We start from the raw sequence: 26,671 nt of genomic DNA, 5'->3' as shown, positions 1-26,671 counted from the left end.
GGGTGGGATCAGTTTGCACTGTACCTAAAAATATACCATGAGCTACATGCACACGGACACACATATATCCATGCGAATAAATCTGTGCGTGTGCACATAGACAGAGCACCAGGAGATGGTGATGATTTATATCCCCTTTCAGTGCTTCATTGGTCGCTGCTCACTGTGACACGGGGAGTGACACTGTGCACTTTTGGTCTCAGCTCCCATCGCTGCTGCTTAGAAATGGTCAAAGAGACAATGGCAACACTGCAGTGTGGCCATGAGCACTGAACCCAGTGCAGAGCCGCAGTGCTGTCCCAGGCAGCCCCCTGCTCTTGCACTGCCCTGCAGCCACTGCTGTGAGTGCTTCGGGTCTTCTCTACTGGAGACTGCCGCCTTGCTGCAGCTCAGTGCTGGGGGAGCAGACGGTGAGGTGCCGAGCAGAGCGCAGATGGGATCCTGCTGTGCCCCAGGTGCAGCACCAGGGCCAGGAGCCACATCCATCCCAGCACCACGGTGATCCAGCAGCCACACTTGCCCTCCATATGAACTGTTGAGGACACCAGGTCATATTCTTCCCCTCATAGTAAGATAAAACAATTACATCTAATTACATCTGGACAGGGTCTGCAGCACCACGTCACAGCACCACGTCACAGCACCACGTCACAACACCACATCACAGCACCACGTCACAACACCACATCACAACACTACATCACAACACCACATCACAACACCACATCACAACACTACATCACAGCACCACATCACAGCACCATACTGCAGCAATGTGCCCACGGTTCCCGCCCAGGGGCAGATGTGGAGCTGGTGCACCTCTGCCTGCCCCAACCTGTGAGCTTCTAGGGCCAGAAATACGCACATGAGACCACTCCAAGTGAGTCACCCATCAGTGTCATCTAATTATTAGCTATATTACATGATATTTGCCAGCTCATGTTGTAAACAGAGCTGCTCTATAGAGCATATGGGGAAGGGTGTTGGGCTGCTAGGGGTTTTCACAGTCTCTGCTTTGGAAGTGGTTTGCATGTGACGCTGTGTTCATAGGCTCCAAACCCGGGAAGCTGTTACTGTGCCTCATCCCTCCACCAAGTGTGGTAAAGAAAATGGAGTGGAATGCCTTTGCTGGCACTGCTGGGATTTAAGGAAATGTCAGTTGCAGCAAAAGAAAAACAAAACAGTTCCATGCACCGCTGTTCCCTGCTGCACAGCAACCGCACGTCAAGGCTGGCACCACTTCCTTCCCTCTTATACACCTTCATTGTCAGATTGCAAACTATCAGCTGATCTCCAGCCTACTGCCTTCCTCGCAGGTTTCAATTTGCCATTTGCAGATGTTAATGCGAAAAGAAGTAGATGCAACCCTTTGATAAGCAGCTCTGGTGCAGGAAGGGCCAAACTTGCAGCAGCAGGCAGGTGGCTGCAGTACAGGGCATGGCTGGGAGCTGCCTGCCTTGCACCATGTGCTCACACACAGAGCAGAGGGGCACTCCCAGCAAAGCAAAGCTGCTGAGCTCTGGGAGAGGCCACCAGGCCTGGGCTGGCACAGCAGCAGGCTCAGTGCAGGGACGTGGCCCTGGGGGTGGCAGTGCTTGCAGGGTTTATCCATGCCCCCAGAGCAAAAAGACGCCCTGTTCCAAGGGGAGCAATGCGTGGGAAGCAGCTCTATCCCTTTCACGCCCATCTTGGCACTGGCTGTGGTTCTCTCCTCCCAGCCCAGCCATGGGGTCAGTGCTGCTGCAGTGACATCAGTGGTGTGGTTGTGGCACTCAGTCCCGCTGCTGGGGGCAGGAGGTGGAGCAAGTTGCAGACAGAGCTTCTAGCCTTGCTGCACCCACAGCCCCAGTTGTAGCCATACAGGGAGCTGTGGGGTGCCCATGGCCACAGAGAGCCCCAGCATGTGGCTGGAGAGCATCCACCCACCTCGGCAGCATGCACAGCCCAAGCATTGCACCCGCAGTGTGTGGCACCCACAGCGTGCAGCACCCTCCAAGTGCACAGAGAACTCAGCACACACAGTGAGATGCAGCCGGTGACACCCCTGGACAGCAATGGTGCAGACAGACCGAAACCACCGGCCACACCTGGGTGGCAACTCACTGCTGAGCAGCATCCGGAGCACTTCCAGCATTGAGCACAGCCCTGCTGCTCCCTCCCACACAAAGCATTGCCCCCAGCCCCGTGGCATCCCCTGGCAGTGTGTGCCCTGCACCCTGCACTGCCCAAACAGTCGTGGCTTAGCAGTAATCGGAGCTAAAACTGAGGGTATTTCTTTAGCAAGGCCTTACATGAAGCTGAGGTGATGAAGTGCAGCCCACCACATTTCCAACAACTTAATTAGAAGTGGGACACGGTAGGAAATTATCATACCACATCATTTCAACAAAAAGCTTTTCAACACAAAGATTAAACAACTCCACAGCACACGAAGGTAGGAGCAGGTTGTAATTACCACTGACCTCACCTCATCAGCAGCATTTAATTGATGTCAGGGTCTTTATCTGCCTGTTCAAATTAATCAGCATCTTCGTCCCCTAAACACCACGTCGCACACCCCCTCGGGAGGCAGAAAGCTTTGTGTTATTTTCTCTCTCTCTCCACCTGTCCCACCCACATCGCTGCCGGTGTGGGCACACACTGCTGGGCACGGACAGAGCACCGGGCACCTCCTGCTGCTGGGCTCCCCGGCTATTGGCTGCTTGCTGGAAATGCGATTTCACACCTCCAGGAGCAGGCCAGCCACCGTGGGCTGCAGTATCCCCTGCTGGTCCCCATGCAGCCCACAGGCCTGCACTGTGCTCATGGCACCGGGGCTGAACTGAGCAGGGTTTGAGGAGCTAACCGTGCAGCTGGGCACAGTGTGAGTGGTGCGGGCACCCGGCCCACCATGGGGCACAGGGCAGGAATGGGGTTCTCTACATCACACCATGCCACATTGTGCCTGTCATTGCGCTAAGCTGATTAGTGCCATTAAAACTGAAAGAGGTTTAATTCTATACTGTAGCAAATCTTCTCTATCAAATGCATTCAGGAGTAAAATGCCTCTTCTCAGCAGCCCAGAATCATTAGGAGAGATTTGCTGCCGGGGTCTGCTCTCTGCCCGCTCCATACGGTCTCCCAGTGTGCTGGGCTTTGTTCAGACTCCATTGGTTAACTGCACAGGGAAATATGTCGCACCAGCACTGGGCTGAAGTTGGAGCATGTCACAGACAGACACACTGTGTGTCACCTCCATCAGCACAGCACAGTGTCACTGGAGCTCCTGCATCCATCTCTGAGCACAGCTCTGCACCACAGCACTCTGCTGGAGCTGGCCCCGCTTCCTGCAGCAGTGCCAGAGGGCAGCTGCGTCATCCCTGTGCCTGCAGAGCATGGTGAACAATGTCCATGTGCAGTGTGCAGCCAGCACACCAGCAGCCCCATGCCTGCTGCCCATAAGCTGCCACACCACAGGGAGCAAAGCCCTGCTCCGGAGCACCCGTCCTGTGTGCACAATTGTGTGAGCTGTGCTTGCAGCCCAGAGCTTCCAAAGCTGGAAACAATGAAAGGAACCACTGCAGGAGAGTGATTGCTGTCACTCAGGCTGGGAGCAGCTCCCATTGCCCAGTGCTCCCACCCCAGCTGGCTCCTGCACACCACACCAAGGCCCTGCTCTGCCCCAGTCTGGCCGGTGCTTTGTGTGTTCACCGAGCACAGCACCCACACTCTGGGCTCAGCCTGTGCTTCAGATAACATTTAGTATTGCACAGCAGACAGGAACAGAAATGTTATACAAGGGATACCACGCACCCACGTTTGCTTTTTCCTGCAATAGCACAGCATTTTGGGCTCCGCCAGCCCACGCACTGCTGCAGCCTCAGCTCCGTCCCCCCACCAGCGCCTGCAGAAGGAACTAGGGGGGAACAAAATCTAGACTGCTGTTGTGGAGGGGAACAAACGTTAAACTGCTTCTGTGGGGAGAACAACACTGCAGCTGTGTGTGCTCCCTTTGGCTGCAAGGAGATGCGGCAGGGGCCTGGCTGCCCACACCACACAGCACTGAGCACAGCACCCGGCCCACAGGCTGCAGGACAGCCCCTCTGGCTCTGGCAGTGTGGGGGCAATGCTGGCAGCACTGGGCCCCATGTCAGCTCAGAGCAGTGATGCTCCGCTGGCTGTGCCCATGCTGCGGGCAGGGGGAGCGGTTCCATTTCATATGTTGTTTACAGCAGGCTGAGCAATTCAGAAGGCTTCTAAATGTAAATGAGGGGGAAAACTGCTGCTGATTTAGAAAGTCATTTTGTGCTTGGAACCAGCAAGCAGCTGTTTGCTGCCCATCACCCTTCCAGCAGAAGCCTGCCCTCCTTTTCAGCATCCTGTGCTTTGGAGATGTGCCAAGGAACCAGGTGCATCTCTGTGTGCCCAGGTCCTGCAGCAGGCAGCCCCGGCCCTGCCAGCACAGCACTGAGCACAGCGTGTGGTGCCACAGCAGCAGGGAAGGCAGGAAGGGGCCCAGAGCAGAGCCGTGGTGTTTTGGTGAAACACAAAGTGTTCCGGCAGCGTGCTCAGAAAACAGCGACCTGAGTATGGAGGTTTGGTAGGGTGGAAACAAGGCTAAGGATGTCTGCTCACCCTGGCAGCTTACAGAGTGCTCCAGCACTCAGGTCTGTTCAGATGGGTCAGTAACAGGAGGCTGCATTGAAATCAGGAAGGGTTCTGTTTCTGGAGAGGTGATATATTGCTTTTGAGCTCCATAGTGTCCCAACCCCACTAAAAGAGAGAAGAGGTTCTAATGTGAGCTCCTAAATAATGTATCATGGGTCAATTTAGAAGTGTGCCAGACTGTTGAGCACTGAAGGTTCTCTATTCCCCTTAGGTATGGTAATGCACTTGTTGGATCCCAGCATATCAGTGTATCAGAGGCTCTTCCTATCACACATGCGCTGCTTGGCATGGGTCAGGGTTGGTGCTTTCTAATGGGCCTCTTTCCATATTGCAAAGCTTCAGGATCTGCCTTCAGATGGCTGCAGCGCAGGCAGGGGCACTGCCAGCCCCAGCAACACCCTCCACTGGCTGGGGGGGCTGCAGGGAGACCCACTGCCACACTCCATCCGCACACAGCCATGTGCACGGCATGGCTCCCTCTGCGAAGCTCCCAGCTCCAGCACAGCCACATCCTGCAGGGATCCCAGCCCGGTTTGCTGCTGCACAGAAAGCATGAAGAGGAGGCAGAGCACACTGATGCACTCCTCCCAGTGAGAGGAGCCACAGCTGGGCACTGCAGAACGTACAGCTGAGGTGAGAGCAACAGCGGTCATCTCTGCTGGTGTGGATTTTGACAAGCGTGGCATGCAGCTCTTACTCATCAGTGGTGAAAATGCACAGCTAATGGTGGTGACTGTGTTGAAAAATAGTGTTTTGTAGCTAAGAACGTGCTCTCTCAAATTTAGCCAGAGCTAAAACAACAGAATGGGGATGAGCTGGTGTATGGCACCACTGCAACTTGGAGCGCAGTGCAAAGAGCGGAGGCGGAGGGCCGTCTGCTTCCCTTCGTTCCGCACACAGCGGGTCCTGCTGCTCTGCCCACAGCCCCTGCAGGGACAGAGCGCACGTCGGGCCGAGCGGCACCGAGCAGCAGTGCGAGGGTCACGGTGGGCTTCTCACCGGCACCCGGACGGAGCTGCGGCATTGAGGGGGCCCAGGAGGCGGTCACGGCCGCAAGCTGCCAGAGCTCGGGGAGCGCTGGGACACCGCGCGGATTTGCTTCGGGCGGTCCCTGTGGGTCCCTTCCAGCGCGGGACGTTCCGCGGTTCTGCGACCTTCAGCTTGAAGGAGTTAAAGGACCGCAGCCTTGCGGTAACTGCTGTAACTGAGGAGATCCATCGCTACCCGCCCGGTCAGGGCCGCCCCGCGCTGCGGAACACTCGCGGGGTCCGAGGGCAGAGCAGTCCCGCTAACCGTTCGCGTCCCGCTGCGCTGCGTGTCCGATGCACCAGGGGGCGGACGTGGGGCTGCGGTACGGCCCGGCGGAGGGAAAAGGAGGAGGAGAAGGGAAAAGGACAAAAAGGGAAAGGGAAACGGTAAGGGAAAGGGAAAGGGAAAAAATGTAGGCGGGTGGGTGCCCATGGCTGATCCGACATCAGCATCCAGTGCTCCCTGCCTAGGGAAGACCCCAGCCCATCTGTAGGATGTCCCAGCTGCTGCCCATTCTCCAGACATGCTGCTTCTCCCCAGGCAGGGCAGGGCCCCTGCTGGCCAGGAGCGCAATTTGCTGTGTTTAGACAAAGCAGTTCTGCTTGGAGCCACCTGCAAGGCGGTCAGTGCTTTATCTCTCCTTGTAGCATTCAGAATAGTAATTCTCTGTAGGACCAGAGAGCTCTTAGTGCTGAGCACTGCTTGGAATTGGACCTTCAGTTTCAATCCATATCTGAGTGAGGGGCAGAGGCTGTTCGGGGGGTTCTGTTGTCTTCATTCTTAAACCAGAGTGACCAAACTGCAGTGATTAGAAGGTAGAAGGGATAACTCAGCCCCAGGTGTGCTCGTGGTGCACCCCGTGGGCTCGGGACCTGCTGCATGCTGAGCATCACAGGCTGTGCTGCGTTGCCTTGGAGACATTTGTCATGCAGCACGTGCAGGGCTCCGATCCCACAGCTCCTTGGCACAGTGCTGGCTCGGGGTGCTGAGGGCTGCCACAGGACAGGTGGCAGCTGCTGCTCCTTCTGTGCCCTGCAGGAAAAGTGCAGCTGCACACCTGGCCCTTTCAGGGGCACGACGGGAGGGAGGTGTTGCCCATGGGTGAGCACCAGCTGACCAGGGGCTGCCTGGTGTGGCTGCATTGTCTCCAGCTGAGGTCTGCTCAGTGCTCTCTGCTCTCATCCCAGCTCCCAGCCTTCTGTGTGCACAACAAACCCTGCAGCTCACACCCTGGGCCAGGATCGTGCTGTGCAGTGGCTGTGGCTGACTGCCAGAGCTGCTGGAGGGACTCTGACCCTGGGGCAGCCACAGGCGTGGGCACCAGGAAGAGAGCTGAGCACAGAGCCTTGGGTCTGGGACTGCTGCCTACCTCCTGCAAACCAGCACGAGAGCTAGCAGCAAGGTGGCACCAGGCCACAATCCTCATAAGCTCCCCAGGACTCAGAGTTTGTACACTGGGGCAGCTCAGCGGAAGCCAGTGGAAGTGCAGCAGCCTCCCCCCAGTGCTCATTAGGTCCGTGAATTCTTTGTGCACTCTCATCGTTGGGCTGTTCCTGGCCTGGCCATGCAGGTGGCTTCTGCTGACCCCTCTGTCTCCCGCAGCACAGCCCAAGGCACTCACGGTGTGATAGAGCTGTGTGTCCTGCACTGCAGCACACAGCCATCACTGTGCCTCTGTGGCTGCACAGTTCCATGTAGCTGCTCTAAATACACAGCCTGCTTGGGCAAGTGCTTTTCATAGAATCATAGAACACTGAAGGTTAGCACAGAGCTCCAGAATCACCACATCCAGCCCCACATCTCCCCACCATGCCCACTAGCCAAGTTCCCGTGCTCCTGGATACTCTCTGTCTGAACATCAAACGTCTCCTTTGTGTGTGGCAGCTCACACACCCACCAGAATTTTATTTGATTGGGCACATTCTGCCCAGCTCGGAGTAGCTGTGCCTTTACATGATGCAGGAACGTCCCTTGCCCTGAACCATTACACAGCTTTGGTGTCATCTGGTTGAGGCGTCCCCCCACTCCCTCACCCCACCCCAGGGGCTCTCCATTTCCACCAGACCTTGGCAGCTCCAGACGGTGCTGAGCACAGCGGGACTCCACAGGGCTCTCAGCACAAACCCCACCATGTGCTGAGGCTGGGGGCTCTGCAGAACAGGGCACTCCTCTTCTGCACAGGGTTTCAGTGATGTTACGTGACCCAGCAATGAGAACATGAGCTGAGAACAGAAATGAGAACATGAGCAAGAACTGATGACTTCGTGGCAATGCTTATCAGTCTGGCAGTGCTTATCAGTCTGTGTCCTTCTGCCTCCTGCACTGAGATCTGCAGGAGCGAACCAGCGTGCTTCCCAAAGCCCTGAAGCAAACAGAGCTCAGTGCCGTGTATCAGGTTACAGGATATGGGCCCTGAACTGGTTCTGAACCAATGACCTAATCCCATTCCCAACCCTGTGAGTCATTCAGGTCCACCAAGAGCCGGTCAAGTATTTTGTGTTTCGTGAAACTCCCTGGGAAGACCCAGCATGTTGGAACTCCCTGGCCATGCTGCTGCTGTGCTGTGGGTGCAAAGTGCTCTCACAGGCCCCAGACAGCTCTTGTTCACAGCAAGGACATCAGAGGAGCACAAGCAGCTCAGCCCTGGTCCTCTGCAGACTGAGCCCTGAGCAAGCTGTCCCCAGGCAGAACCCTACCAAGTTCCATTTATCTGTTCAGGTCCATGAAACAGCAGAGCTACCCCACACAGCTTCTCTGTATCTTCTAAAGCAAGCAAAAAACAGGAAGGCAAGAGAGAAAGCACACCAGGAACTAACTAGTGCCATCAATCATGGGCTCCCATCTTACAGCTCTGAGTGTAGGTTTTGGCCAAAATGATGAACGAGGACAGCCCACGCTGTTACTCCGTGTCTGGATGACTCAGTTTCAGACAATATTGGACAAGGTTTTTTTTTTCCCTTGAAAATGCTGGTGCTCACCGCGCTGAGCTGCACCCTGCAGCCTCCCTGTGCAGCAGTGCCACCTCTCCTCCCCTCGCTGGCCCTGCTCACACGTCCCTCCAGGCCCCATGCTCTGTCCCAGGCCATCCTCACGCCACCGTGCCAGAGCTGTGCTCAGTTCCTGCTCTGCCATTGGGCTGGAAGTGGACACTGTGACTCTGTGACGCTGTGCTCCATGCGGAGCGGAGCGGACAGCACACTCTCTGTGTTCTGAAATGGTTCCTTTGTCATTAATCAAATTCTAATATACGCCTCAGCTGCTCCCTTAAATTCTAATCCACGAACTACAGAGCAGCAGCGGTTATCTGCTGAATTAAGTAGTCTGAGTAGAAGAATCACATATATTGTTTCCAGGCAGTGGACACCATGAATGGAGCTTATGTAAAATTACTGGGAATGCATGAGCCATTTTGCAAAACGTTATGGAATTTCTTATCCCAAAGTCCATGTGAAGCATAAGTTACATTCAGATACTGACAGCTGAATCGTACTCAGCATTTATGCAGCACTTTGTATATTACAACCGCCACAAAACCTTCATTAAGCAAGAGATGTCCTAATTCGGAGAAAGTGCACTTAAGGAGACTCTGTGTGCTGAGCACTTGGGGCCCGTGGGCCGGGCATGGTGAGGACCAGCACCAAGCTGCCCCTCCACATCCACACATCCTGGCAGGGCGGTGCAGGAGGGCTGAGCCCAGCTCAGTGATTCTGTGATTCTAACTCGGCGTTACCAATTTGTTCTGTCCACTGATCAGAAAACTGTGAGACTCAGCTGTAGGCAGCCCAGGTCAGCTCAGCACCTTTCCCACCAGCCGTGGGCCTGGCAGAGAGCAAGAAAACTCAATGCACACTTATTAAATGCCAAGAACCACACTCCCCAGGTACCCCAGCGCTGTCACCAGGCCCTGCTGCTCAGCCCCTGCTGTGGTGGGATGCAGAGCCCTGTCCCCAATGCTGCTGCAGCCTGTGCAGTCCCATGAAATGCTGAAAGACTTCTGTATGGGAAACTTGATCGAAGACTGAACCTCTGATTAACCACCTGAGGCAAGCAATGAGTCAGCTGAGGGAGCACAGGTGAAGGTAATTCCAGATCAGATTTAAGGGCTGACCACCACTAAGGCAGGATCTTTCTCTGGAGATTGCTCCTTTGTGGAGTTTACTGCAAACCTTCAGCATCAGTGAGTATTTTCCCTTTATCATAGATTATCTTGCTATCACAGTAATCTTTCATATGAAACATCTCTTTAACCCCTGTTTACCTATTGACTGTATAATTGTAGTACAACTTCTGTTTGGTTCATCACTGCAGCCACGAAGGTCCTGCAGAGTTTACTCTCCTGTTCTCATGAGTGCAGTTACTTCTATTTGTTTGCAGAAGGAATTGATCCCATCTAAACGGTGATGTTTGTTGTTTGCTGTACAAAGACAGATACTGAGAGATTAGTCCACAATGAAACTCAAACTGACTCTTATGCATATGTTTGCATTAGTCAGTCACCCAGCATCAGCACACAGCACTTCATTAACCAGCCTGTGAAAGTATTAGGAATAGCCTGATCAGAAACGGACATGAATCCAGATCCAGGCATGACCAAACCACACCACAGTGTACTCCATCCTCATTTTGTTAGAACAAATGGAAGCCAGTGTCTGTGATGTGTTCTGGACTGTAGAAAAGCTTTTTCTACATCCCCTGCTTCTAGTGAGAAAACCACAAGGATGTTATTTTATTGCATTCAGAGCAGTTATCAGTGGTCTGCCATAAAACTGGAATGAGCAAAAGCATGAGTAAACCTGCCTGGGGCAGATCCTGGGACCAGATATTGTGTTTGCTGCTTATGAGTGGGACAAACAAGCAGAACTTGGTTCTATCCTGGGGAATAGATGTTTACATCCTGTAAATAAAGTAACTCATGTACATTTCCTGTTTACTACAGGTCCAGTGCTGACAGTGTGTGAGCATCACCACTTTCACATGCATTCTCTAAGGCTTGTGGTCACATCAGCATTCCTGGCTGTCTGGACTGACAGCACCGAGCATGGCTTACAGATCAAGCAGAATCAACATCACTGCATCTTATCTGTTCATTCTCATGAGGTCACCTGTCAGTAGAGCAGAGGCTGTTGATGCATCATGACTCGACTCGGCCTGGAGTCAGGCTGGGTGGGGTTATCTGCAGAGGCCAGGTGTTGCAAGACTTGGTTTGCTCCCACATTCGTGGTAATCTGGCCCAGCAGCCACAGGTCTGGGAATATGAAAGTGTTTGGTGAGGACACTGATGGCACAGCCAGCAGCCAGCCTCCAGCAGCCCTCCAACCCTGACCAGACAGAAGTAAGCCTAGCATGAGCTATAAGCAGCAGGCTTATACTTTATAAAGAATAGTGTTGCTTTCCATGCTGAAATGAACGCCGTCCTCCCTAAGATCTTGCCTTATGTATTCTTCTAGGGTGACTGAAGAGTGAAATTACGCAACTGGCACTGAAATGGTTCTCACTGACCTGCCATGTGGCCGTTAGAAAGGCTGCCAAATCTGGCACAGTTGTTTCATAAACTGCCATTGCCCATATGGCCACGTAGCTTGCAGAGATTTGCTGAGCCTGCGGTCTGCCTGTGCACTGCAAAATAAAGTTCAATGGAGCAGGCGGGTCCCCTCGTCTGGCTTAATTTCTTTCCTCTTGCAGTCTGAAGGACTCAGTCAGAGTAAGGCTGAGGGATCCAGGGCTTCCTGGCTTCATGAGAGCTAGAGGTGCTCAGTTCCACAAAGGGCCATGCTGTAAAGCTGCAAATATTTTACATGTTTGTACCAGGTGCCTAAAGATGGGTGCAGTTTCTTGTGAGCTTCCCTAAGTCTGGTAATGTCGCCCCTGATAAAACTGTGTGCAGACAGACTCAGGGAGAAAAACATGCTGTGTGTCAGCGTTCCGCCCTGCACAGCTCCTACCATTGAATCTCCCAACCACGAGGAAAAAATAAAAATAGATTGGCTTTAAAAAACAAAACAACAAAAAAGCAGGCGACTGTGCTCTGTGCATTCCTTTGGCGTTAAAGCTTTGACAGCTCACTGACTGTTGTACAATCCTCGTTAAACCTGGAGAGACAAACTGCAGCCTGTCTTTAGCAGTCATCAGAGAAATGCTATTTTAAGCCATTTTCAGTGCTATCTGATTTGGCTCGGGAGCCTAAAGGTTGAGTCTGCTACCACAGGATGGCGAACAATGAGTCAGTTGGCAGAGCCACATTGATCTACCAGCTCACCTGTGGAGTTATGTCAGTGTTCCTGCAGGTAGAATACATGAAATTCTTTCTTAGCCCCATCCATTTTGTCACAATCAGTGTTCCCAACTCGGCATTTTCCTCTCGTAACCAACAGTAAACAATAAAGACCCTAAAAATGAAAACCTTTCTGTGTGCTTTTGCTACAGCTCCATCCACAGATACACTCTCATTTCTTCAAATGAGTCCATGCTCTTCTCACTGGTACCGAGGTGAGAAATCCCCAGACTTCAGCGGCTCCCAGTAATTCCAGCCATGATTTCACATCACAGACTGGGGCAGAAGATAAGCTGTGGCAGCAATTGTGGCAGAATAGCAGAGCCCAGCAAACTGCACAGCCTGCCTCCGCCTCCTCAGGACTGCTGGAAATTCCCACCTCTCTTACAAAACAGGATAAGATCGCAGCTGAACACGCTGGTGCCTCACTGCCATGTGACCAGAAGTGTCTGTTAGGAGCAGCTCCTTGTTCCTGGTCAGGTGATGGAAGAAGAAACAAATTCAACTAACGAAAGAGGGAAAACTCTCCACGTTGTAACTTGCTGCTGCTGACTGCCAGCAGAGTTCATAGTGCAGCGTGACACCAGGCCAGGGGTCAAGGAGGAAAAGGCATTTCTCAACAAAAAGGGCAGTTGCTGCAGACAGGAAGTTTATTTTTGAAATTAGTCATCAGTTTCGGTTCATGCTGATGATACCGTTTCCATTAACATACAATAGCTCTGTTTCCACACAAGTGCTATCAAGATTACATTTATGGTTCCTCAAGCCCTTTCAGCACTCCTGCTTGCAGCCCGCCTGCTGCACACACTGACAGATAAGCCTTCTCTCTTGGTTTCACGTGCTAAAACCCCAACCCTCACCACCTCTATTTAAGCTGCTTCAGAGGTAAATGTGAGGGGATTGATACTTAGTGACGAGTTGTGGCAGTAGATCTGAACTTGGATGAATAATGCATGTTTTTACTAGAAACATTGTATCTATGAGTGGGATACAAACAAGGCACTGAACACGGAGAAGCCGGCATTGTTACACCGGTCCTAATGAGACCCTGTGCAGTGAGCTGCGGCAGCATGGGCTGTATTTACAGCAGTGATCTCTGGCAGGACTTCTGTTGCAGAAACAACCTTTCTTTCCTACCAATGAACTACCCTTTAAGTACTATTTCTTTACATTCACTAGTAGCTGCTACTATCTCGTGAAAATGAGACGTGTGTCTTCCTTCTGTAAGAGCTCTTTTTGCAGCGGGTAGTCCCAGCCAGGCCGTGTTTCCTAGGGCCGTGTGCTGGCCCTGCTCGTACTGGCAGGCAGCAGGATGAGGGCACAAAGCCCTTCCTGCTCAGCGAGGAGCTGACACTGCTGCAGCACCTCACACTGCAGCATTAGGCAGTGCCCTTGCCCTGAGTCACTGTGCAACCCGTCTTATCAGTTTCTTTCTGATTATCTGGGTGGAACAGATGGAACGGTTTCACTTACAATAAAACGGCTCTGCCCGTGGAATTACCCTAATTGACTTTTGCATTTAGCGCCATATGTAGGCATCTTGGTTTAGAATAAGAATAGTTTATGCCACAGGCTGAAGATAAACAGAAATTAGGCAGCCTAGTTTTAGATATCTATTCACACTCAGAATTATCGGGAGCAGCTCAAGGTGTAGACAAGATAATTATTGCTGGATTTAAAGTCTCTTGAAATGCCAGATTATTTTTTGTGAAGAATTTGAAAGTTCTTTCCTGTTCTTTTCTTTCTTAAATATGAACCTTGTGTGGGAAAACGAGTGCAACATCACCGACAGACCCATAGCTGGGACACCAGAGTGTCCCCTGTTTGCACATCTTGGGGGGGAGAGCACGAGGGTAGCATAGTTCATTACAGCAACCTGCTGCACTGCCTTCTGATCAGCACTCTGACTTCCTGTTATTGGAAAGAGGAAGGATGGAGCCGAAGAAGCAGAGATGGGATGAAAGAGATCTTCAATCAGCCACTGCCAGGATGTGGTCACGCGTTGAGAAGCAGTCAGCAGCTTCCACTGCTATTCCTAAACCAAGTTCACACCCACTGCATAAATCTTTCTTGCTGACTTCTGGTTAAATTTGGCAGCAGGTTTTAAGGGCTGAGCGACCCTGTTGCACAACGCTGAGTGCAGTACTGCTGTTCAAGGGGAGCAATCCGGTTTCAATGAGGAACGAGGACACTGTTTCAGAGTGAGACACACCAAATGTCAGTATTAATATTATTAGACATTACTGTGACAGAATGAACTGAATGTCAACCAGAGCCACTCACAGCTAACAAAGGGGCAGGAGGAGACATTACTGGCCACGTGAGTGCACAAAATCTTAAAAATTGTACTTTTTCCCAAATCATTATTAAAAATGGCAGATCCTTTAAGCTGTGGATACTTACATATCTGTGCTCAGCAGCTCATCTCCCTCCTCAGCTCCCTAAGCAGTGTGCAGTCAAACAGCTGGTGAATCCGCAATGAACTATGCTGCTGAGCTGCAAACGAGTTCAGGCCCACAGATCATTCACATTCATGTATTCCAAATGAATAAACATGGAACATTTTCTCCAGATTTGTCCAATGCCAGAAAGCACTTGGTGTAACTCAGTACCTTGAACTCGTGGAGATTAATTCATCTTCTAGCTCCCCTCAGTCAGTATTCTCCCTTTACTCACAGTACCCTGCTAATACCCGTGTTATGTATTGGTGCTATGGGAGCAGGAGAATAGCAGCTCTTCCCAAACGATTCCCAATGCTCTCAGTGTAACTGTATGACATCGGATGATGAGCCTTCTAAGTCACAACCTAAGTGAAAAGGAACAGATCTCTGTCTGACCTGGGGAACAGGTCAGCTGTGAGGCAGTGAGACAGCTCTGTGTGCAGTGCTATGCAACCATGACTGCCCATCAGGTTTTCTCAGCAGCAGTGCTGGATTAAGCCCCAGTGGTGCTGCTAAAAACACATCAATTCCCTGCTCAGTTCTTCGTACGTTGCCCCAGTGGCCCATAAGCATTTAAGCAAAACCCACAACAGAAGGATCTATTCCTGCCACGGATCAGCTGATGGTTGTTGTAGGGCCTGGTTACACCACGGGTGTAACAACAACTGCTGTATAACTGAGGGCAAAAAAAGGGTGTGAGGTCATTTAGTCACATTGCCAAGGAGGAAAGGAGGAAAAACGTGTAAAAATGTGTATGGAGCTGCATCTTCCATTGAAAACTGTTACATAAAAACATGTTAAACATTGTTACTATAATCACTACTGTCTCATTAAGCTAAAACTAATATATTTAGTACTGTTTGTAGCTTTAAAGTCCAATCGTCACCACACCTACCCAGTCGGTGTCTGAGCTCCCAGATCTCGGATGAACTCATTCAGTCAGAAGCATTTCCCATGTATTAATAAACATGATTTAAATGAACAGCCACTGTCAGAAGCCAGAGGAAGCCTAAATGAAGGCTCTTGTCTCCTGCCACTAGAGCTCTAAGGAGTTTCAGACACAACCACATTCACACACACCTTACACACAATTATGAGCGTATTTCCAAAGGGGCTGTTTTAACCGAAGCAGTGCATTTCCTGCAGGCTCTGGTTCATTTGCAGAGCTCAGGCCTGATGTCTGGAAGCACACAAACTCCAGCTAAGCAGAGCACAGCTCAGCTCAGCCCACCACTCTTCTGTCCTTCTGTTCCACAAACACAGCACAGGTTTTCTATCCAATACTCATCTCAAACAAGCTCAGCCGGACTTAATTAGCACTCAGGTTATGCACCCCTTGGTTAACACTGACCCTGGCAGGGGGTAACGCTGCGTGTGTAAGCAGTCCCACTGTGCCTGCTCCAAGAGGAGCACCAGAGGAGCTGGCTGGATGGTTGTACCAGAACATCTCCACCTGTGCTCCAGGTGTTACATCTTGATGTCGTCAGACACTGATGGACCTTCACAGTACTGGGATTTACAGTTCCATATGTGCTGCTGATTTAGTCTTTACCTGTAGTCATTTAGATATATTCGGGGGGAAATCAAAACGGAGCAACCAACACTGCTTTGGAGCTGCATGATGCTGATACTCATCCGGACAAATGGAAAAGGCCAATGGCTCGATCTTATACGTCATGCAGGGAAATAAATGTTACCTGTCAGCTGGTTTCTTGAATGAGCAGGGTTACCCCACAAAGTGGAAGCTGGTTGCATGTGTAAATACTGTATGGCAAACTGCCTACCAACCACGTTTGTGCTTTTTATGCTGATTTGTACGTGATATTTCTGAGATGTCAGCAGCATAACCAGCACGTTTTGCTCTCAACACAGTACATTTTCTTCTTCAGAAGTAACAACAAGCAATCTCATTGTGTGGCATGAAAAACCAGACACTGAAATGTTACTGTCGCTAAGAACAAACAAACAAAAAGAAAATAACAACAACAGCAAAAACCCAGCTCAACAGCAAATTTGGATTTAATGGGCCGATTCAACCCAGCATCATCATTATCTGGTCTTTGTAGAAGCTGCTCCTGCCATGTTAGAAAACACAGCATAAGACACTTTTGTGTGGGTTTGCTATGGAGGAGATGGAGGTCAACAAACACGTTTGTCCCCAAAACCTCGGAGCACTGTCAGCGAAACGAGTCGGCAGAACGTTGTGTTGTCTCCAGTACTGCAGCCTGCAGACACCCTGCAGACACCCTGCAGACACCCTGCAGACACCCTACAGACACCCTGCAGAATGGGCGGGCTGGGAAACCTGATGGAGCTGCCCGTGTCCCCATACTGCAGGGGAGCTGGGCTGACAGCCCTCAGAGGTCCCTTCCAACTCAAACCATTCTGTGCTTCTATGACTCTAAAATATCCCGTCCATCTCCAGGTCGGTCCATACAGCTCTGCAGGCGTCACCTACGAGGAGCCTGCAGCCAAAGTTTGCAGATGTGCGTGCAGCTGGGGAAGCAGGCGGCAGCCTGGCAGAGCTGGGGGATCCCAGCAGGCAGACCCGCACCCAGACAGAGCAGGAGAGAGCTGGGTTTCAGGTGTGTGATGGTTTATTTTGGGAACTTTGCCTTCGCCTATCAAGGCCCGTGTCACCCAGGTGTGTGCTCCAGTGACACCTATCAGCCTGTAGTCAGAAGGACCCACGTGTTGCAAACACTTGAATAAAGGCTGGGAACCGTAAGGAACCGGGTGAGATGTAAATGCAAAACCTTATGGTGCCAAAGTAACCGGCGACACGTCCTGGAAAGGAATGTCCTCTGGACAGAAAGTGCAAAGAAGCCCCGTGCGAACAGAGGCGAGCAGGCAGCGCCCGCACCTCAACGTGCCCGGCCGGAGAGCTGGCAGCGGGCAGATCCGCTCCGGCCTTGGTGGATCCGGCGCAGCGGCGTTCGGCCCTCGGGACGCGTCCAGCGCGGCACGGCGCTCCGGCATCACGGAGCGGCTGCTGGCTGCCCAGCGCCGCTCGGGGCCTGGGCGGATCGAACGGGGCTCGGGGCACCGCGACCCGCCCTAAGGAGCGCCAGCGCCCGAGGAGCGACCGCGGGAGGCCCCGGCACGGGCAACGGGGGCACGCGGCCCTGCGCAGGGCCGATAAAGCAGCGGGCCGATATCTGGGCAGTGCCGCCCACAAGGGGCGGGCGGGCAGGAGCCGCCATTCCCGCAACTCCGAGCCGAGCGGCGGCGGGAGCGGAACGGAGCGGGGCGGGCCGTGCTCGTGGGCCGGCGGCGTCTGGGTGCCGCCCCGTGCGCCGCTCCCCGCCTCTTCCCCTCCTCTCCGTCTCTTCCCCTCCTCCCCGCGCAGGCCCCGCTGCCCGCCCCTCCCCTCCCCGGGGCGCGGCGCTGCCCGGCGGGGCTCGCCCGGCGCGGCTCCGCGAGGCGCGGCCGCCCCTTCTCCGCCCCGGCGCCGGAGCTCGGCCGGCGGCAGCGCCCCTCCTTCCCCTCCGCGAGGGCGGGCGGAGAGCGGCGGCGCCGCGCGGGAGGCGCTCCGGAGCCATGCGGGAGTACAAGGTGGTGGTGCTGGGCTCGGGCGGCGTGGGCAAGTCCGCCCTCACCGTGCAGTTCGTCACCGGCTCGTTCATCGAGAAGTACGACCCCACCATCGAGGACTTCTACCGCAAGGAGATCGAGGTGGACTCCTCGCCGTCCGTGCTGGAGATCCTGGACACGGCGGGCACCGAGCAGTTCGCCTCCATGCGGGACCTCTACATCAAGAACGGGCAGGGCTTCATCCTGGTGTACAGCCTGGTGAACCAGCAGAGCTTCCAGGACATAAAGCCCATGCGGGACCAGATCATCCGCGTGAAGCGGTACGAGCGGGTGCCCATGATCCTGGTGGGCAACAAGGTGGACCTGGAGGGCGAGCGGGAGGTGTCCTTCGGGGAGGGCAAGGCGCTGGCCGAGGAGTGGAGCTGCCCCTTCATGGAGACCTCGGCCAAGCACAAAGCCTCGGTGGATGAGCTGTTCGCCGAGATCGTCCGCCAGATGAACTACGCCGCGCAGCCCGGCGGGGACGAGCCCTGCTGCGCCTCCTGCGCCATCCTCTGAGCGCCCGCGGGGACGGACCCGGCTCCGCACCGCCCGGACCGGGCACGGGGCGCCGCCTCCCGCCCGCCCCGCCGCGCTGCTCCGCTCCGCGTCGCGGCCGTAGCGGGGCCGGCCCGGGCGCCCCGACACGCTATGCAAGGTGGAGCGCGGCGCGGGGAGCGGCGCGTCCACCCGGACCGGGACCGGACGGAGCGCGGGACGGAGCGGCGCGACCGCCTGTGAAAGGATTCTCTATTTTGTTTACCTGCTGTATCACAGGGAGTCTGCAGGAGAGTGGCAGGGCGTGATTTTTTTAATGGTTCTTTTTTTTTGCGATCAGCTGTGAAAACGTTACAAGTCTGCACAATGTTTAGGTGTGCGTGCGTGTGTGATTTCGTTATTTTATTTCCCCCCACACCCCGGCGGGTGAGAGGGCCGTTCCTTCCCGGGGCTCTCTCTGGGTCGGCGCTGCCCCGCAGTGCTCCGCTTCGAGCGGCACAGCCCCCACCCCCCTCCCCCCGCAGCCCCGTGCCCGCAGTGCCTTCCCCGCACCCCGTGCCGGCCCGTGCCAACCTGTGAGCGCCGCAGAATCCCCTTTTCTGCCACTCCGAACCCACGCACAGTTCCCTCTCAGTAATCGTGCCCGACAGGCCAGGACAAAAGGGCCCATTGTTGGTGGGATTTATTTCTTATTTCCATTCGAGCCTTTTAGCTGTAATTTCCACGTCTTGCAAGTTTGGCCTTCATTTACTTCAAATTTGCAAGAATTCAGCCTTTGGGGACTTTGAGTGGTGGGCTTTTTTTTTTTTTTTTCTGCCTCCTTTGTGTTTCATTACTATTATTATTATAGTGTGGGGTTACCTCCAGCCAGCAGAGGAGGAGATCTCAACACTGTAATGTACCCAGAAGATCCCACCACCTGTCCTTTGGGTTCCAGACCCGCAGTTAAGAGATGTCTATCTGTTTTAAGAGTTTTAATACAAGTGCTGTTTTTTAGAAACCAACTTTGTTCTCTTTTATGTATTACATGGAATGCTTTGACATAGGCCGTTAATCCTGGTTCACAGCATAGTTGCAGTAAGGATGGGCACGAGGGGCTTTGTTAAGCTAAGGGTGCTGTTTAAAAAAGAAGAAGGAAAAAAGCCTGAATGCTGAAGCCCGAGGTGCTAAACAGCAGTAGAATAGCGATGCAGTTTTCCCTTTGTGTTTAGGTCCTGATCCTGTGCAAGGCAGCAAGCACGGAGTGCTGCGCTCAGTAGGCAGCTGTAGGAAGGTTGTGTGTTGTAACACAGCAGTGTCTCCTAAGGTTGGGACCCTGTGGTTTGCTAGAGCAAAAGTCTGAAAGTCATTTATGGCATCTCAGCTTTTCGTCCCTTTGCATTTTAATGCCTTGAAATTGTGGTTTCCTGATTTGAAGAGGGAGCGGGGTGGGAGGAGTCTGTACCTTCAGTGAGCTGGGACGCCTGGGCTTTGGTGGTCGCCATTACCTTTCTCTCTTTGCTCCTCTTCAATGACTGGAACACAAAAAGTGCATCTTTTTCCCTGTACCAAGCAAACCTGAAATTGTCTTACTGCATGAAAGTAGCAATTGAGCAATGCTGCATGAAGGGCTTTTGGTTAGGCCAGCTGCAATCGAACAGCCTCGATGCCCAGCATAAACTGGATGTTTCCTCCTTTTAGGTAGGAAAGCTTTCTGCTCCAATGCCAGAAGAAGTGGCTTTAGTTAAATTCCATATATTGGAACCCCAGTGATGGACATTACAATTATAATAATGTATTTTAGTTGAAGGTTGGGTATTGATTTTAGCAACATCCAATACCTGCTGAAAATTTGGATGCTGAGTATTAGGGGCTTCTTTTGACAAAAATGATGTGTTAGAAAGAAAGCTCGACTGCAGGCACATCTTGAACTAAGTTTACAGAAGAAAATTTGCCATAAATTCACATCTCAGCTATTGTGATGGTCAACGTTTGCCTTAAACTCAGTGGGATTGTGTGGTGTTTGGCACCTAACCGGCCTCGTGCCAGATCAATGTATCGAAAGCAAGTCGTTCAGCTTGGTAGAAGCAATTCTCTGTGACAGACTGCAGATTTGTCATGTTTTGTAGTGCCTCCTGTTTTTTATTGCCTGTGTTGTGATTGAGGAATGATGCACAAATGGATGTAAGTGGCGTACGGTGGGACACAAAGTCCCGCGTTCCTCAGCCCAGCAGAGCAGCTGAAGGCAACTGAGGAAATTCTGGACTGTGCTGGTTTTTTTTGTAGCTCTACTCTTAATTCTTGCCAAAAAGGTGCGTTCGTCAAACGGCGAAGGATTAAAGAAAACATGGCGTGGGTCTAATCGGAGTTCGGAATGTATGTAGGTGTTCAGTGTTCTCTATGACTTGGTGAGGACCGTGCAAAAGTAGAACTCTGTGTTTGATCTTCCAAATCCTCTGAAGTGTTCTGGTGCTTGTTAAACATAGGCCTTGTCTATCAAGTAGAAACAAAATCACACTGCTTTAACTTGACTGGATAATGAAAGCTATATTTGCTTCTACACTAGAAAAAAAATGTTGTATCAATGTAAAGGTACTCTTTTATTCCTTTTCCCTGTGGGAATATGTTATACCAGTGTCAATACAAAGGTGGTATATAGCTCTTTTCACAGTGAGAATTGCAAAAATGTAGTTGATTTGGAAGAAAAATGACATTCCCAGCCAGAATACTTCCTGACAGTGCAGAAATTGTATAAACAAGGCCTTGGTTTAAGGCTGGTCTTATGACCACATATTTTGCTGTACATAATGATGGTATTTTTAAAAATCCAAGCTTGTTCTATCACCAGAAAGCATGCCTCTGAGATCCCAGTCGCTGTGATTGTAACCGTGCCGTGTTCCAGACCTCGTTGCAAATACAAGTGTGGTTCTTCCCAACCCCGTGCTCAGGCTCTGTTGATGCGTGCAGTTCTGAGGGTGACGTTCAGTGCTGTGGCTGTGGGATTCCTGGAGGTTCTGCTGCTCTCAAAAGAATGTATGGCGGGTTTTTCTCAAAGAGCATTTATTTTCAGTAAAGGGCAGCTGGCTCTTTATGACTTCATCTGGATCCTCCTTGCGTGCAGGTGTTGCTAAGTATCGCGTTTCCTCAAGGAGTGACAAAATGCAAGAACTTCCATTTTCTCCAAGAGCTTTGTGTGAAAAGGAGCGGCACGTGTGTCCCTGGATCCTCTGCCATTCAGAGTAACGGGCAGCTCCCCCGGGCGGCCATGGGAGCAGCAGGCCGTTAGAAGCTCCGTGACTCACACATGAGTAGGGCAGGCAGCCCAGGAGCCTTTGTGACAGAGCTTCACTGTATCCTGGAGGACTACTGCTGTGAGTGCCCATTCCTGGGCTGAAGAGAGTCTGCTGTGGAAGCGAGTATGTGTGTGAGCTCTGTCAAAGGTGGGGTAGTCTTCAGTAATGGTCTTCGCAGCGCAGAGCCTCCTCCTGCAACGTTTATAGCTTTGTGCAAAGTGTGTATGTCCAGAAGGTTCCCCTTCTGTCACACCGCTGTAACATCATGGTCTGAAATCTCATTTTTTAGGAGTTCAGCATCTGCCTGACTCCTAAAATCTTATTTGGAAGTGAGGAACTTTGACAAACATATGCTTACATATGCCTATGGGAGTGATTAAATAGCAGGATGGCTCAGATGGTTAAAGGTGCCTGAGTGAGCTGAGTGCAGACACCTGGAGCATGGTACTGGGCCGCCTTGGTTTGGCTTCAACTGCACCTTGCACTGTGCCAGTCTGTAATGGGAAAGCTCTCTGTGTTTCCCAGGGGAAGAGTGGTTGCGTGTGTTTGTGTGTTTCTTTGACACAGCTGGAGTCAAAACTCATCCTGAGCAGTGACCTCAGCCTCTGTGGTCTCTGTGCTGCATGCAGTCACTATTGCACGGAGAAAACATGCAGTGAAACCTGAACTGGTTGGGAGATACTGATATTAAAATTTCTCTATAGCAGTCTTATTTTTGGGGGGGCCATGAGTGCTCGAATGTATGTCGGGTGCTGACGATATTGTTGATGCCAAGTGTGGTGATTCAAGTAGATGACATACTGCGCAAAAAAAACAAGCTCTACAGATAAATACTTAATCTGCAAAATCTAACAACGTGTCTTAGATCCTATCTAAAACGCTGTGAAATTAGAAGTGAATTAACCAGAACTTGTAAGCTGTTTAAACAAGTCTTAAAAGATTGGAAGCAGCTGCTGTGCAGTAACTTTAACATCTCAACAGCGTCTGGGTCTTTGGGAAGTTTGGGCCCAGACAAGGCTAAGTGGTCCAGAGTCCAAAGTTTTGTTTTGATGATCTGGGCAGAGGGAGATTTTTGGAGGTAGTGTCAGACGTGTAACTTCAGCTTTAGTGCTTTAAGAAAACATTTTACTTCTATGAAATTATTTGGTTTTAAGGGAACATCATAAAAAGTGTCTAATTAATAGATCTAAAGTCCAGGTAACAGATTCCAGATGTGTTTGCTGCAAGAAATCCTGTAGCAAACAGTCTGATCAGTGACGCTGTGCTGCCGGTGTGTTGTTGCCTTTTTGTGTTGTGACAGTAGGATGCAGTGGGATGTTTGAGGTTAGTTGTGAGGATGGTTGTAAATCAGCTTCGAGGGAAAAACTAACCCTCCAAAGAAGTGTTTTTCCTTTGAATGAGGAATTGGAAAAGGTGCAGGCCAGCATTTGTATCAGTATTCCTTTGCCAGTTTCTCTCTGGTTTATCAGTGTACTTTGTTTCTACCGTGCTACTGTTAAACCAATTAAATAATGAGTGTGAGTGCCTACAGATTCATGTTGTTTTGTTAGAATTACAAGTAAAACCATAAGCACTGAGCTGCAAGTGTATGCCTGCTTTTGACCTGCTGTTATTAATGGCAGCTTTAGCAGGTATGGACCCCAGTGTGGGTATTTGGAAAGAAGTCTCAATTTTGCCATTAAAAGTTATGCACCTGTAGATGTTCCTGAGGAACACAGATGTCCATGGCCTGTGTGCCTATTTGTGTTCTGCAGGGTGAGAGCAGGCGGCAGAAGGAGGTGCATATCCTGGGCCAGGGGGCCTGGCGCATCCCTGCTCACAGTGAGCTCTTCCATTCCTTGTCTTCTTGCTGTCTCCTGGTAGCTTACAGCACCTGTACCAAGAGGGGGCAAAGCCTGACCTGCTGGCCGTCAGGTGTCCCCTGGTGCCGTGGTGTGCCATGCCTGCTTCTGGCTCCCTGCTTCAGCGTGGGAGTGCTGTGTGCTTGTAGCACGCCTGTTCTCTTTTCCACAGCTCTGTTTTTGCACTCTGTGTTTTGACAAAGTACCACTTTTGGAGCAGGTGCATTGATTTCTCCCGAGATTTTCAGTCTGGAATTGCAGTACCAAATGAAATAAAGGAAGATGGAGAGAGCGTGAGGGCGCTGCAGAAATGTTTCTTGCAAGAGGATGTGACCTTTTCCATTAAGACAGAGGTAAATATTGGAAGCCAATTTTTCAATGAGTGTCTAGCAGAAATCTTAGTTTCATCAAGCCTTATGCGTAAATCAGAAGAGACACTTAAGACTCCTTAGAGTTGGAGGTAGAGCACTTGGATGATTTCAGAGAATTATCTTCACACTTTCATCACTTGGTATGCGTGCTTCGTATTTGCTCTCGCACGTCCAGAGAGCTGGCATGCAAGAGAGGTGCTAAAAGTGCTTTCTGTATGTGCATTCTATGGATGGATTCTGGGGGTGAAAGCAGAATCTTTGTGGGATTTTTATGTTGTTTTAAAGAAACTTGTGTGACTTCTGTTTAAATTCCTCACTGGGTTGTGGTTCCTGCCCCTGCACATCGTGCCCGGTGTGCTGGGAAGGTCTGCTTCTTTAGGAATCACAAGGGTGATCAGAAATAGCCTGTATGCTGTCTTCAGACCCATAACAAAAGTAAGTTTAAGGGTTACTGTACGTGTGTCCGTGATGTTTCTGTGGGGTGGGTGTACATGACCAAGGGCCAGCAATGTTGGGCCAGTAAAACACTGCCTGGGTAGGACAGGAATCTGAGGTGGAGGAGGACTGAATCTCGGGCTTGTGGTGTGAGACTGGAGGCAGGAAGCATGCCTGCTGGGACAGGGGTGTTCTGGGAGAGAATTGGTTGAATTCTTCTGTTTTGTATGTAAAGTAACACCCTCCTGTTTGTGTATGTCATGGACAGAGTAGCTCTGAACATTTGGATTTACTTCTCTTTCCTCCCTGCCTGCCTGGGTGAGTCTGTACTTCCCTGTCCTGGGCTGCACACAGCTGTAGCAGCACAGCTTGGACTGACTTTGCTGGTTTTATGTCTTGTAACTTATTAGGTACAAAACATGCATTTGTAAAGGCTGAAATTTTGGGTTAAATGTGAGTGATCTTTGGAAGGCAATCTGGTGTCCCTGCGTATTGTTACCAAACAGTACTAGTGTCTGTTGTACTACACAAGTTCCTGAAAGCATCAATTTTAAGTGAGTAGATGTCAAACTGGTGATGTACTAAATAGTTGTTTTTCTAAATCATACTTTTTTTCCAGCCCAGATCTCATAAAGGTACGGAGGGACTCCTGGGCTGTTTTAATGAGCTGGTATATATGTCGTGCGGTTCCTAACATCTTGTGAACCACTGCTGTGGGTTTTATTGGTGCTGAGTGGATTCAAAACTGCACAGGGAGTTTGTGCAGCCAGTGTTACACACCAGGGATGATGATGTGCTGTGTCCTCCTAGCTTCTATATGCCATAGCTCACCTAAATCTCTGCTCACCTGTGTACGACTTGACAGTGATGATGGTTACAGTGTGACTCAGTTGGAAGCCGCATGTATTTAAGGACTATGGTAGTAATAGTTTTATTCTGTGAATGAGCTGTGGTGATACTACGTACCTCAGTTCAGTATTGGGAGTTTCCTGCCAAGTTTACTTGATGATTAACAGAGGTAAGATGAAAGCATGCTAATGAAGTACTTGAGTAATTAAGTTTCTAATACTTGAGATCTTGATTTCCAGTCTCTTTTGAATACTCTCCTGCATTCCAGATTGGATGTTTTTCTGCTGGGTTTCTTGTTTCAAATATTGTGTTTCCTTTAGTGTGGGTTTTGCTTTCTCTTTGGCTGTTGGATCTTTTGCTTTCTCCTTAAACCAGAGGAAAAAACAGAGAGGAGATTCACGTTTGATTACTGTAAAGCACGTGCTGCCTGGATTCCAGCAATACCTGCCCTATACTGCATGTGTTTTTGCAATTGAAACAAGAATACTGTATGTTTAAGGTAATTCCAAGTCTGGGACATTCAGCAGAGAAACAGCTTGGAAAAAACTGATTTAGCAAAGAACTAGGTCAGTCTGGTGGAGTGAGCTAGAGTGCTCATAGGTGCTTTGGTATTTATTTACTTACAGAACTACTGTACTAAAACCCTTGAGCAAAAGTCACAGATTTCTAAGCAGAAATATTTATGTAAGCATACAACGTTGGATCTGGTCTCCACAGTTTGGGAAATGTCCATGTTTTTCTACTCTGGGCATAGAGAACCATGAATAAGGTGCCTACAGGCACTGAATGTTGGACTAGTAGCACAGGAATATAGACATGTATTTATACAGCCAGTTAGGAGCAACAAAAAAAAGAGTCATCTTGTTCCTTTTCATCATTTTTGGCCTGGCACAAAGTAATTCTCAGCATTCCTAAACCAGAAAATCACAGCGGCCGTTTGGTGTGTGCAGCCTTGCACCAGCTGCAGGGGCAGCAACCAGTTAAACTAGTTGGAAGTGTCTGTGGTCAGTGCTGTCTGTGGATGAACCTTCTAGCTCATGTCTCACTTCTCTATTGCTCGCGATAAGTAAATTGAAACCAAACCTGCCTTGACCGAATCACTGGGAGTTCGAGGATGGGCATTCTTGGATTCCTTGGAGACTTTATGATTAATTGGAATTGCTCAATGTGCAACTGGTCATAGCTTGTTTCAGGCGTTGGTGAGGTGCTGACTTCCTGTATCAGTCACTCGGGGGTTTTCTGCACTTCTTTAACAGAAATTAATTGATGGGTAACCGGAATTTGTTTGGCAAGTGCGTTTGTGCATGCTGGTACGAAGATGTAAACTGTATTATTCCGGGATGTAAAGAGACACAACCAACCTGGCTGCCTGCAGTACAACTTTTAATGTAACTTCAGTCATGAAGTTAAATGGTGTCTTCATGGACACTGTTAGGAATCTTAA

General features: G+C 50.9%; 1 protein-coding gene and 1 long non-coding RNA gene across 2 annotated transcripts; both read left to right on the top strand.

Annotated features, from left to right (window-relative positions):
- The first annotated feature begins 9,807 nt into the window (after positions 1-9,807).
- Positions 9,808-11,753, top strand: LOC140256383 (uncharacterized). The gene is made up of 3 exons (XR_011904696.1): positions 9,808-9,853; positions 10,613-11,008; positions 11,124-11,753. It is a non-coding gene; the product is annotated as an uncharacterized lncRNA (long non-coding RNA).
- Positions 11,754-17,746: 5,993 nt separating this feature from the next.
- On the top strand, positions 17,747-21,374 carry RAP2B (RAP2B, member of RAS oncogene family). Its single transcript, XM_072344551.1, has one exon. It carries the CDS (start codon positions 17,929-17,931, stop codon positions 18,478-18,480), a length of 552 nt encoding a protein of 183 aa, XP_072200652.1. The 5' UTR covers positions 17,747-17,928; the 3' UTR covers positions 18,481-21,374.
- The last annotated feature ends 5,297 nt before the right edge of the window (positions 21,375-26,671 follow it).

Source organism: Excalfactoria chinensis, chromosome 9 (assembly GCF_039878825.1).
Source record: "Excalfactoria chinensis isolate bCotChi1 chromosome 9, bCotChi1.hap2, whole genome shotgun sequence".
Taxonomy (NCBI): domain Eukaryota; kingdom Metazoa; phylum Chordata; class Aves; order Galliformes; family Phasianidae; genus Excalfactoria; species Excalfactoria chinensis.
The sequence above is the reverse complement of the archived record's forward strand: the minus strand, read 5'-3'. Positions and strand labels throughout refer to the sequence as shown.